Source organism: Hemitrygon akajei, chromosome 18 (genome assembly GCF_048418815.1).
Source record: "Hemitrygon akajei chromosome 18, sHemAka1.3, whole genome shotgun sequence".
NCBI lineage: Eukaryota > Metazoa > Chordata > Chondrichthyes > Myliobatiformes > Dasyatidae > Hemitrygon > Hemitrygon akajei.
The window spans coordinates 6823990-6836929 of record NC_133141.1 but is presented as its reverse complement, the minus strand read 5'-3'; the positions used below and the strand labels follow the sequence as shown (position 1 = coordinate 6836929).

Sequence of the window (12940 nt, the reverse complement as noted above, 5' to 3'; positions counted from 1 at the left end):
CTACAACCTTGTGTGTAGGTTCTGTATCTCATCTTAAGCTCGATTCTTGAATGCACGCCCCATACAATCACTTGTAAATGTTTTGTTTTGCTTTATACATATGTTTCAGAGTTCTGGTACATAACATGTCTCACCACAACACACCTCAGCTAAATTGCAGCAGTCAAGGGAGAAACAGTAAGCCCTGGCTTTTGTGTCATGGCTTCTGGGGAACTGGTTATGCACAACTCACTATTGAAAATGATCTGCATTCTTTTAACCACATTTGAGAAACAGTCGCTTCCCTTCTATGCACACATCTCCAAGACTGGAAACACAATGGCCTTTTAGTCCCTTTGCAACCTGATGACTGACTGTGCCAGAAGGGATGACACTCCACAACCTCTTGTATCTTGCCATTGCTCCCTACCAATCCATACTCTCTCTTGGTTTCTGCTATCCTCAACTAACACCATCTCACACCTTAATCTTAGATGCGTTGAATTTTTAGTATTAGATCACAAAATAGTTTCTTATTTCACTAGAACTATTTTCTAACCATGAGCTATATCTGGGTTGGATTTGCACAGAGTGTGACAGTGATGGAAATGCTCAAGAGAGGAGAGAGTGCCGGTTTACTTCTCAATTAGATTTTTAATGGAGCAAGAAAGATCTTCCATTCAGGGCAGTTTACAGGGCCACGTATTTGGAGGTTTGGCAATCATTACTCTCACTGTTATATTGGCCTACTCTTTCTGTGACAACAATGGGAGTGTTTTACAAGTAATCTGTGGTACTCTGAGCCCCTGTTGTCTGACTACTCAAATGCTCTCATATTCCATGACGTGTTGGATTTGTGTTTGGGTCTATATCCTCAACCTGGTCAGCTCACAATCAGTTTATGATGACTGATTGCACTTAGTATACAATGCTTGATGGGCTTTATTGAGATCAGACCCTGGTTCAGGAGTGAAGCTTACATATCTTCACTCTGAAATCTGCAAAGCTTTAAGAAATGTATGAATTTTAATGCAACAAATTAAATAGCCAATTCAAATCAATGACTGAATTAAGTAATTATTAATATCTAAGAATTGAACTAATAGATTAATGATTCAGTTTTATAAAATTAAACAAGAATTCTATGCATTCACCTTCCTAATTTAAAATGTTTATTCATTTTTAACTTTAGATTCCCTCTATCTCAGATTGAGCCCTGTGGTTCTATCCCTCTGCCTTTTCTCTTCAGGGATTCAGTAGGTTTTGAAATTTCTTGCTCTTCAATCACATTGTCGAGGGGAGGAAAGGGGTGGGTGGGTGAGGAGAGCATTGAGATTAGTAAGGAGTGTGTGCATGTTGTGGCCACAGACACCTTCACCCTGATCCGCACCGCCCCTTCAGCCAGCCTCCCGCACCAGGGCAGCAGACCCGACAAGATGTTATGGCCTGGTTCTGCCATTACTGCCACTTAAATTATATTTTTAAACCATATCTCTTTTTAAAAAACACATTATTTGCTTCTGAGTTGAAATGCTCAGGATCAGTTTTGATGCTTCATGAGCTAAAAGGATTAAAAAGAGCAAAATAAGCTTATACTGAGAAAAAGAGTTAAGCTTCTACCCCACTGCGAGAGAGGGCAAACTATATCAGCGCGAACTAGTGATTAGGGCCATAGCTGCGCCATTCACACGCCCTTTAGTCATTTTGATGAAAGTGTTTCAATAGGGATTTCCTAGTCTATCCCACCCGATTGGGGACACACTAGAATTAAGAATAGTTGGCTGTTGCTACGATTTGTCAGGGAATGCCAGAACTCTGCAGTGGGTAACGTTGCCTGAAGTAACTCTCTCTATTGTATTAATAATACAGTGTGACACTGAGCTAACAAAGGCAGATTCAGACACTCAGCAGGTAATGCAGCTCATTTTCCAGGCAAGAGAGTCAGCCTCTGTCCTGAGCTGCCACAGGACATTCCCACACCTCCAACATTACTCTCTCACACTCACTCTCTCATACTTAATCCTAGGACCATCCCACACCTTCAGTACCACTCACAGTCACTCTCAAACTGTCCCAGGACACTACGGATGGTGTCTCCTAGATCATTATCCATTGGTCTCGTACTTTTGGTGGGTTACTCATTCACAATCACTTTAGCAACCATGCTGCTTGTTCTGTTCCTGGCATCTGTTCATTGCTAAATATTTAACATTACCCTTTCATTCCAACACTGAGCCATCAAGCTTCTCTCACATTTAATGCCAAGGATTAAACAGGAATATATCACTGTTTTTGGGATGTTAGTAAGCATCATGCACATCCACTTGTCCTGTGGACATTGAAACGCAACCATGCTTTTATGTTTTATTTAGCCTACATGAGGGTGGCATGATTCTTTCCATGAAGGATATACGTCACCCATTCGAGTCTTTTCACAATCATATTTACTTAGGTTTAGGGAAAGACTTTAGTTTCACTTGATGCCAAACAAAGGTTTAAGTCAGTTCAGGGGATGAACATTCAGTTAAGGATGCACTATTTTATCAATTTCAGTTTGATATCTCTGAGTAAAAACAATGTTTTTTTATTGAGAGATACAGCACTGACCAGGCCCCCCCACAGCAATTCCCCAGTGTAACCCTAGCCTAATCACGGGACAGTTTACAATGACCAATTAACCTACTAATCAGTACGTCTTTGGACTGAGGGAGGGCAGTGGAGCACCCATGCATTCCACAGGGAGAACGCTCAGGTGATGTCAGTTGAACTCTGAACTCTGAAGCCCCAAGCTGTAATAGCGTCACGCTATTACAGTTCTAAAATATATGTAGTGAAGTTTTAGGTGCAGGATTCAAAATTTAAATGTACAATACAATTGAAGCTCATATTCCAGGCTGACTCTCCAGCACAATACTAGAAATGTATCATTTTTCATATATCATGTTAAACTGTCAATACTCTCAGGTGGATATTAAGACCAGAGGGTCTAACCAACATTTATTCCTTGAACAGCATATATTTTGTCAATTGGGGTGAAGGTGTCTCCAGCCACAACATTCACACACTCTGCTCTATTTCATTTTCTGGAAACTTGCTGTGTGCGAGCTGGCTTCAATGTTTCCAGTGATATACCACAATCTACCTTACGAATCATTCATTAGGTATGTTAGGACTCCCTGGTATAACAAAAAAGAATTATATAAGTATCTTTTTTGTTCAGTCCTATCCTTTATCTTCCCTTTGGTTTATAGAGAGCTGTTTTCTAATTTGGAACACAATAATAGAGTAGTTTGCCAATAATGATCGACAGAACTATCTGTGCTTGATAGGGAAAAGCCAATAGTCAGAAGACAGGCAGTGAATGTCTCTATTACAGGTTTGTAGGATCAATCTCTGAACTGGGACATTGGTAGGTAAGGTTATTGAAGGGTTATGCAACTAAGATTAGGTAAATGAAGCTGAAATAAATCTCAAGCATGGCACACACCTATTATTAAAACAAAACAATTGGTCCTCATTGGTTTAAAAGGAAAAACAGGCAAAGTTCTTAGACCTGAACATCTTCGTATTTCCTGATGACAAGAGCCATTTCAGCCCATTGAGTGTATACAGACTCACAGAGCAATTCTATTCACCACTCACTTCCCTTGTAACCTATTCTTCCTATATTCCTATCGACATTCCCCTCACCACCCCCACCCCACCGGTTCTCCCAGTCCCGTACACACGGAACAACTTACAGTGACTGATTACCAACCAGCATGTTTGTAGGATGTGGGAGGATTGAGGAATCCCACACAGTCACTGGGAAAACATCCAAACAGACAGCGCAAGAAGTTAGCATTGAACCTAGGACAATGGAGCTATGAGACAGGAGCCACACCACCAAGTGGCCCCAGCTGGAAAGTGAGTGAATAGTGATATTCTACCTTTGGAAAGGAACAATAACTTATGCACGTGTACTGGTGCAGCTTGCATCGCTCCTGCACTGCAGTTCTTTCCATGCTTGTTTTGTTTTATTCTTTCCTGCATTCCTGGGGATGCCACTTCTTGTTAAGATAAACTATTTGACAGGTGATTCCGACTTCTCTCTCAGTCAGGGAGAATTTGTCACTGATCTTTGGATAGCTATTGGAGTGGACTGCAGTCCTCTTCTGGCCTGCCATATGTTTTTTTTAGCAAAGCCAGCAGACAGTGGGAGTAGACACACACTCCTCCAATGAGTGGACGGGACACTTCTTTGTTTTAGAGATACAACACAGAACTGGCCTTTCTGGCCATCAAGCTGCACCGCCTAGCAACCCACCCATTCAACCCAAGCCCAATCAAGGACAATTTGTAATGATTGATTAACCAAGCAACTGGTATGTTTTTGGAAACCAGAGCACCCAGAAGAAACCCACGTGCACACAGGAAGAACGTGCAAGTTTCTTACACAGGACGCTGGAATTGAACTCTGAACATAGCGTTGCGCTAACTGTGGTGCCAATTTTCATCACCTTTTCTGTCCATGGTCAAATCCCAGTATTGGGTGTACCTCAGAGAGAAGTGCCAGTCAGGAACAGGGGAAGAAATTAGAAAGAGAGACTTAAACAGGGATGTTCCGATTTTTCCAAATAATATGAGCATGTAAGTAAGAAAGGAAGGAAGAGCCAAAGACTTATATTTATAAACAACATTTCATGTATTCTGGACATCCCTTCCAGCCCAGACAACAGTGAAAGCTTTCATCGATAAGAACCATTCACCAGATCCAAACTTATTGTGTCCAGTATGTCCAAAAATAATAGATAGGGTATATGAATGGATGGGGGAATTCACACACTATAAGACAATATAAAAACATCAGTGATGCTAATAAAACTTGATCAGTTTTCTTTCAAACTGAGGTGTATTAACTGAAAACTAAAAGGTCATTATTTCCAGAAGTAAGGAAATATCCAAAGGGATATCATACACTATTAATGCTTTTTTTATTATTACATAACTGTTTTCTAATTTAATAGATCGAAATGAGATGTGATTCCATCTAATTTGATCTTCCAGCCAACTGGCATGATAATGACAGGAGTCCCCAGTGTGCAACTCAGTGGACAGGGTTTGTAGATATCATGAAAAGAAATCTGAAGATTATCAGCAAACCACTGAAAGTCATTTCAAAGCCCAACTATTACCATTGGTGCTCCTATTAATGAAATGAGGGTCACAATCAGTGCCTCCTTTAATGGGGAAATCTCACATGTATCCTAATTTAAAGACAAAACCTTAAGAATCAGTGATGCTCTCAATGGGAAGATGCGTCAAGATAATAATTCTATACAATATGTATGTAATAATTCTTCTTAATGTGTCATTTTTAATGAGAAAATCTCACCATAAGCACCTCTTTTAACAGAAATATTATCTACAATCCTTTCAATATGGGAGGGCAATTATTTATACGCATTATCTTTAAAGAGGGAGTTTCATCAGAAATGACCTCTTTATTTGGAGATCCTCACCTTCAGAAAATGATTGAGGATATAAGTGTTTTTAAAGGGGTAATCTCATCATCAGCATCCCCTTTTAATTGAAAAGTTTCACCAGCAGTATATAATAATATCACAAAAATGTACAACACTACGAATGAGCTCTTGTCTCTGAGTGAGAAGGAAATAAATATCCCAGAGGCCCCACTCCTGATTATTATTCATTAACCCTTGCCAAAATTATGCATGCATTTGCACATTAGGAAGAAAATAAGATTAGTTTTGGCTGTGATGCCCCACAGTAAAATGGCTCACAAATACGAAACTAAGTGTGGCAGCTCTAAAAGCCTACATGAGTGAGGTACTTGAAGCAAGACAGCAGGATACAGAAAATAAACTGGAAAAATGCAAACTTAGATGAAAGATTATTTTTTAGATATGAAATGTTCCATTCCTGTCCAATTTAAATACGTGCTGTCTTGAACAAAGTCTCCCAAATTGACAGAATCACTTCTGTGATCTAAATTAATGCAACTCTCAATATCACCGACACATGATATGTGAGTTTATGAAAATGATCTCCAAGCTACAATATTGTGTGTAAATTAAAAGTGAATCAAATTAAAGAAAACGTAATAGACTGTTTCAAATCATTATCATTTCAGCAACAGATTCTAAGAGGCCCTAATGGCAAAACTCTCTTTAACTCACAATACCACGTCTGCTATTTACGATAATATATGCTAATTAAATTTCTAATGATCAAAGAAACACAAACATTGGCAACATATATCTTGACAATAGTTTACAGATGCATCATGTCATTAGTTCAGATTACAAAACATGCCCATTGGCTTCTTTTCTGTGGCACTGTTGAGATCTGTGGAGTTCCTGATTCCCTTCTCTCCTTTTGTCTCCACTGCTAGCCACCCGGGAGTCTGCCTTTGTCCATGCCATTGCCTCAGCTGGAGTGGCCTTTGCCGTGACACGTTCCTGTGCCGAGGGCTCCAACACCATCTGTGGCTGTGACTCACACCACAAGGGTCCACCGGGCGAGGGCTGGAAGTGGGGCGGCTGCAGCGAGGATGCCGAATTTGGCGTGCTGGTGTCCAGGGAGTTTGCAGATGCACGGGAGAACAGGCCGGATGCCAGATCCGCCATGAACCGACATAACAACGAAGCTGGACGGACGGTAAGGAATGAAGCAGATTTGGTCTTTGTGGAATAAACTCTTTTTAAACCAGGATGAGGATGAATTTACTTGACACACCTTTTATCTCAATTATTATTTTAGATATTTACCAAGTTTGAATATTTTGATAAAAAATTAAAATGTTTTGCATAGAAGAAGTTAATTTTCTCTGTGGTCTTTAAAATACATCAGGGCAGCTGCTTGAGGCTTCAGTTTAGTGTCATCTGGAGCTCCACACTGGGAATAATGTACAGCATGCACAAACGTGCTGCAAAGATAACTGAGTTCACAAATTTCTTATTCAAGAATTGAACTGACTGAGTCAAGCTCTAAATGTTAGTGCACTTGGGCAGGGGGAGTGTGAGATAAGACCATAAGATATAGAAGCAGAATTAGGCCATTTGGCCCATCAAGTCTGTTCTGCCATTTCATCGTTGCCAATCCATTTTAAAATCTCCGGCCTTCTCCCCATAACCATATAACCATATAACAATTACAGCACGGAAACAGGCCATCTCGGCCCTTCTAATCCGTGCCAAATGCTTACTCTCACCTAGTCCCACTGACACGCACTCAGCCCATAACCCTCCATTCCTTTCCTGTCCGTATACCTATCCAACTTTACTTTAAATGACAATACCGAACCTGCCTCTACCACTTCTACTGAAAGCTAGTTCCACACAGCTACCACTCTCTGAGTAAAGATATTCCCCCTCGTGTTACCCTTAAACATTTGCCCCCTAACTCTCAACCCATGTCCTCTTGTCTGAATCTCCCCTACTCTCAATGGGAAAAGCCTATCCACGTCAACTCTATTTATCCCCCTCATAATTTTAAATACCTCTATCAAGTCCCCCCTCAATCTTCTATGCTCCAAAGAATAAAGACCTAACTTATTCAATCTTTCCCTGTAACTTAGGTGCTGAAACCCAGGTAAAATTCTAGTAAATCTTTTCTGTACTCTCTCTATTTTGTTGACATGTTTCCTATCATTCAGTGACCAGAACTGTACACAATACTCCAAATTCGGCCTTACAAATGCCTTGTACAATTTTAACATTACATCCCAACTCCTATACTCAATGTTCTGATTTATAAAGGCCAACATACCAAAAGCTTTCTTCACCACCCCATCCACATGAGATTCCACCTTCAGGGAACTATGCACCATTATTCCTAGATCACTGTTCTACTGCATTCTTCAACGCCCTACCATTTACCATGTATGTCCTATTTGGATTATTCCTACCAAAATGTAGCACCTCACACTTATCAGCATTAAACTCCCTCTGCCATCTTTCAGCCCACTCTTCTAACTGGCCTAAATCTCTCTGCAAACTTTGAAAACCTACTTCATTATCCACAACGCCACCTACCTTAGTATCATCTGCATACTTACTAATCCAATTTACCACCCCATCATCCAGATCATTAATGTATATGACAAACAACATTGGACCCAATACAGATCCCTGAGGCACACCACTAGTCACCAGCCTCCAACCTGACAAACAGTTATCCACCACTACTGTCTGGCATCTTCCATCCAGCCACTGTTGAATCCATTTTACTACTTCAATATTAATACCTAACGATTGAACCTTCCTAACTAACCTTCCGTGCGGAACCTTGTCAAAGGCCTTACTGAAGTCCATATAGACAACATCCACTGCTTTACCCCCGTCAACTTTCCTCATAACCTCTTCAAAAAATTCAAAAAAAATTTTTGAACCCTTCAAGCCTTGGACTCCTAACCCTTCAAGCCTTGACCCCATAACCCTTCAAGCCTTGACTAAAACAAGTACTTATCAATTTCCACCTTAAATGTACCCAATGACATGGCCTCCACAGCCGCCTGTGGCAATAAATTTACCAGATGCACCACTCTCTGGCTAAAGAAATTCCTCCTTATCTCTGTTCTAAATGGACGTCCCTCTATTTTGAGGCTGTGTCCTCTGGTCCTAGACTCCCCCACTTTAGGAAACATCCTCCCCACATTCACTTTATCCAGATCTTTCAATCTTTAAGAGATTGCAAAGAAATCTCCCCTTGTTCTTCTCAACTCCAGGTGCAGAGCCATCAAATGCTCCTGATACATTAACCCTTTCATTCCTGGGATCATTCTTGTGAACCTCCTCTGGACCATCTCCAATGCCAGATGAAGGATTCTGGGGAAAGCCTGATACTATCCAGCCCTTACACTCAATCCATAACTATCTCCAATGCTGTCATATTCTAAATTATGTTGGAGTTTCTTTCTCTTCCCAGAAAGAAGCTCAGTGCCCATGTTTTTGCTTCTGATCAAACTGACCATTGCATATACGAGGATGATTAGCTATTCCAATAGATATATGCAGACTATACATTGAAATAGATAATCCCTACATTGGTTACGATGGGCAACTTCATTGGCATGAATGTAAAGCAGCTATATTCACATGGGACTTGGCACCATACATATGCCCTGTTCCAGTAAGCATCCCTTGCCAGCAACAATGGATGTGGCCATCTATGATGGGAGTTGATAGCAATAACTTTGGTTTTTGTTTTATTTTTTGTTTAGTGATGCAGCGGAGAATAGGCTCTTCTGGTCCTTCGATCTGCACTGCCCAGAAATCCCTAATTTGACCCTAGCCTAATCACGGGACTACTCACAATGACCAATTAACCTACTAACCGGTACTGTGGGAGGAAACCGGAGCACCCGGAGAAAACCCACTATTCCACGGGAAGGACGTACAGACCCCTTGCAGAGAAATCTGGAATTGAACTCCGAACTCTGATGCCCCAAGCTGTAATAGTGTCTCGTTAACTGCTACATTTCTGTGGTGCCTACGTGAGGTTGCTGTGGTGTTGCTGGAATCAGTCCCACCCTGATATTGGAGAAGGAGTGTGACATCATAGAAGCAGCCATAGGCCCAGGTGATGGCTCTTTGAAGGAAATGGTGAGATGGGCAGGGTGACACATGGCTGATCCCTTTTCTGTGGATGATGCCACTAGGAGCAAGCAGGGCTGAGTGAGCACAAAAGCAAGTCATTCACCAGGAGTTGAGCATGCTCAGGCAGATGCCAGTGAACTAAAGGCAGGTAGCTTCTTTAACCCTAAAGCTATATGTCATTCAGTAAACTTTTAAAGAGTAATTCATATTGGTTGCCTTCCAGAATTAGGATTGTGAAAGGAATCAAGCGATCAGCACTCAGGGCTCGTTCTGCCCATTACCCCTCTCCAGCAGGCCTATGGAGGTAAAGCACTTGAGGAGAGCAAAATGTGACCGTGTGTCTGGTTGAGAGTCATGGACAGCAAGGCCTTGGTCAGAACATCACCGTTCTGCTAAATAGATGGAAGTGACAAATATAGGGAGCTGGAGAGGGGTAAGAGCGGCCCTGAGGTGCAGAAACAGTGGAGGGAAACAATGCTGGAGAGGGGACAGTCCTTGAGGGAATAGATGGGTTGATTATATCCATTTAAGAAAGGAGTAACTGCAGTTTATATGTCAGACAGCAAGTGACACCCTGAAACAAGCTTAGCACTGTAAATAACACAGAAGGCATTTTGGCACAGATAGCTTCTCATCCAGGTGTTTGCTATGTGTAAACAGGTAGATGGCGAAAAGCCAGTGTATCTTTCTGGCATGCATTGATAGTTTGAAACCCTTAAGGTACATGTCATTCACTCTCAATCAGGACTCTTTTACACTGTAATGTAAATTAGTTACTTTCCAGAAGTTTGACTGTGAGAAGGAATAGCAGTATGTCTGCTTCGGCTGATGTAATCTGCACTCAGGGCTGTTTTGACTCTGGCAATTGCTGCCTACAGCTCCCAGCTGCCGGCTGCACTCTTCACATTGAAGAGTGTGAATGAAGCTTCTGACCATTCAGTACTCCCAACCCTCTGACAAAATTACTGCCCTGTTCCACTTCCTTGATGTCTCCCAGCTTTCATTGGTATTGGTGCTTTCAGTTGTCCAGAGCTTAAGCTGTTGAAATCCCTGCCTCAACCTTTTCACAACTCCTTTCCTTAAAAACTATCTCTATGACTAAACTGTTGTTCTCAAGTTGCTCAGGCTAATTGATATTTGAGAATGCTCCTGTTTGCTCTGAAACAGTTGATGGGACCAGACACCTCCTCCTCCACCACAGTATTTCCTTCTCTTTGTCCCATTGCTTATTGTAACTTGTAGTGGTTTTTGATTATTTTGCACTGTACTGTTGCCACAAGACAACAAATTTCACAACGTATGTGAGTGATATTAAACCCCATTCTAATTTTGAAAAGTAACAAAATTGATAGTTATGGCTCCAATGTGTGTATGAGAAATGGTTTTTTGATTAATCATCATTTAGTACAATGTATGATCCAGTATATTAGAATTAAATTGACCACACATTTTTACTCATGATGCACCAAAAAAATCGAGTCAGAAGGACAAAAATTTACTTTATTTAGATTTAGAATTGACATTCATAAAACTGATTCATAAAAGAATGAGGCAGTGAAGTAGGGTGAGATGGATGAGTTAATGGAAATGGAACTCTGATGGGCTTAGTGCTCTCCTCTTTCCCAATTTTTCCTGCACATTTCTGACATTCAAATTTTATCACATCCATGAGCCCGTGGTGGAGCTGGGATTAAATTAAAAGCATTTATGTTAGCCATAGGATTGCACAACTGTGCTGTTTTTCTCTAGTCATAGTCAGACAGTAAATCAACTATAGCTGCAAAAACTCTTCAAAGTCATGACAAGTTGAGACCAAGCGATCTGAACATGTGTGACCCTGCAATTGTTCTGAATTCTGGAGGAAGCTATGTGGCACTGTGGTGAAACTGATGCCTCTCGCAGCCAAGAAGGGCTGGGAGACCCAAGCTTTGCTCCCTTCAACTATCAGGCACTTGAACCAGAGGGGATAACTTCACTTGCCCCATCACTGAATTGTTCCCACAGCCTATAGACTCACTTCCAAGGACTCTTCATCTCCTGTTCTCAATATTTATTGCTTATTATTATTATTATCATTATTTTTCTTTTGCATTTGCAGTTTGTTATCGTTTGCACACTGGTTGTCTGCCCTGTTGGGTGTGTTTTTTTTTCTTGATTCTATTATGGCGATTGGATTTATTGAGTATGCCCACAAGAAAACAAATCTCAGGGTTGTATATGGTGACATATATGTACTTTGATAATAAATTTACTTTGAACTCTGATCTGCAGCAGGAAGTGAGCAGATCAATACTACCAGCCTCAGACTACTTGGGTTAAGGATCAAAATCAATCAACTGACTACCAGTGACCTCCCCACCCCATTGAAATGTGTGCAGGTGTGGAAATAAAAAATTTGTGTGGGCTTAATTATGAGCATTGTGGGAAAGTAGATGTGGTTGTTGTAATTCATTTAGCAGTGGCAGCAGGAGTGGTATAGAAAGAACCTCTCCCTGTGTAGATTAAGGTCACATTCCAGAAGTGTGAGTGCATGATCTAATTGACTCTTTAGAGCAGAGTGCTGTACTGGAGGACACAGCATCTTTTGGATGCCATGTTAAGTGAGACACCATTCATTATGTCAAGAGAACATAATATAGAAGTATAGGGAGGTTTTCCTCAGTGTTCTATCAAAAGGAAACTTTAGGCACATTGGCTTTCATAAATCAATATGAGTACAGAAGTCAGGATATTTTGTTGAGGTTGTATAAGAAGTTAGTGAGGCCTAATTTGGAGTATTGTGTGCAGGTTCGGTCACCTACCTACAGGAAAGATGTAACTAAGATTGAAAGAGTGCAAAGAAAATTTAAAGGTGGTTGGTGGGATCTTGCTTTGTGCCTAGCTTTTGATTTTACATCAGTGACTGACTGCACTTCTGTGACTCGGAAAGACTTTTGCACAACCCGAGACTATAAAAGTCCTGTACAATGCAAGCTCCTTTTCTTAGTTACTTTTTCAGATGATATTAATTTATTATCACAGACTTGGCCCAAATCCTATTTGTATCCCTCAATTCCCACCTGAATGAAACTTCAGGAGTGTGTCCACACCCAACCACTAAACTGATCTGGCACCCTGTGAGCGACCTTGTTAATGTTTGTGTGCTGGAAATGGGATTATCATGTTGAATAAAAGGCTTAATTATTGTAAATGAAACACTACAATTCACTTCACACTTTTGCATTCCAACAGAATATGGAGTTCATTACCTCACCATCAACAAAGCAACAATTTCAAGTATGAAATTATAAATCTATCCCTAATTTCCAAAAAAGTGTACACATGCATCGATCTGTGACGTTTGTTGATTGATAACTAGCTTG

At 40.8% G+C, this 12940-nt stretch overlaps 1 protein-coding gene across 3 annotated transcripts in view; it reads left to right on the top strand.

The window, feature by feature from the left end:
- The window catches only part of LOC140741049 (proto-oncogene Wnt-3), a 56871-nt gene that overhangs the window by 36184 nt on the left and 7747 nt on the right, over window positions 1-12940 (top strand). For all 3 annotated transcript variants that reach the window (XM_073070711.1, XM_073070713.1, XM_073070712.1), the window contains exon 3: window positions 6374-6639. In XM_073070711.1, coding sequence (XP_072926812.1) covers window positions 6374-6639 — 266 coding nt within the window. The remainder of the gene's footprint in view (window positions 1-6373; window positions 6640-12940) is intronic.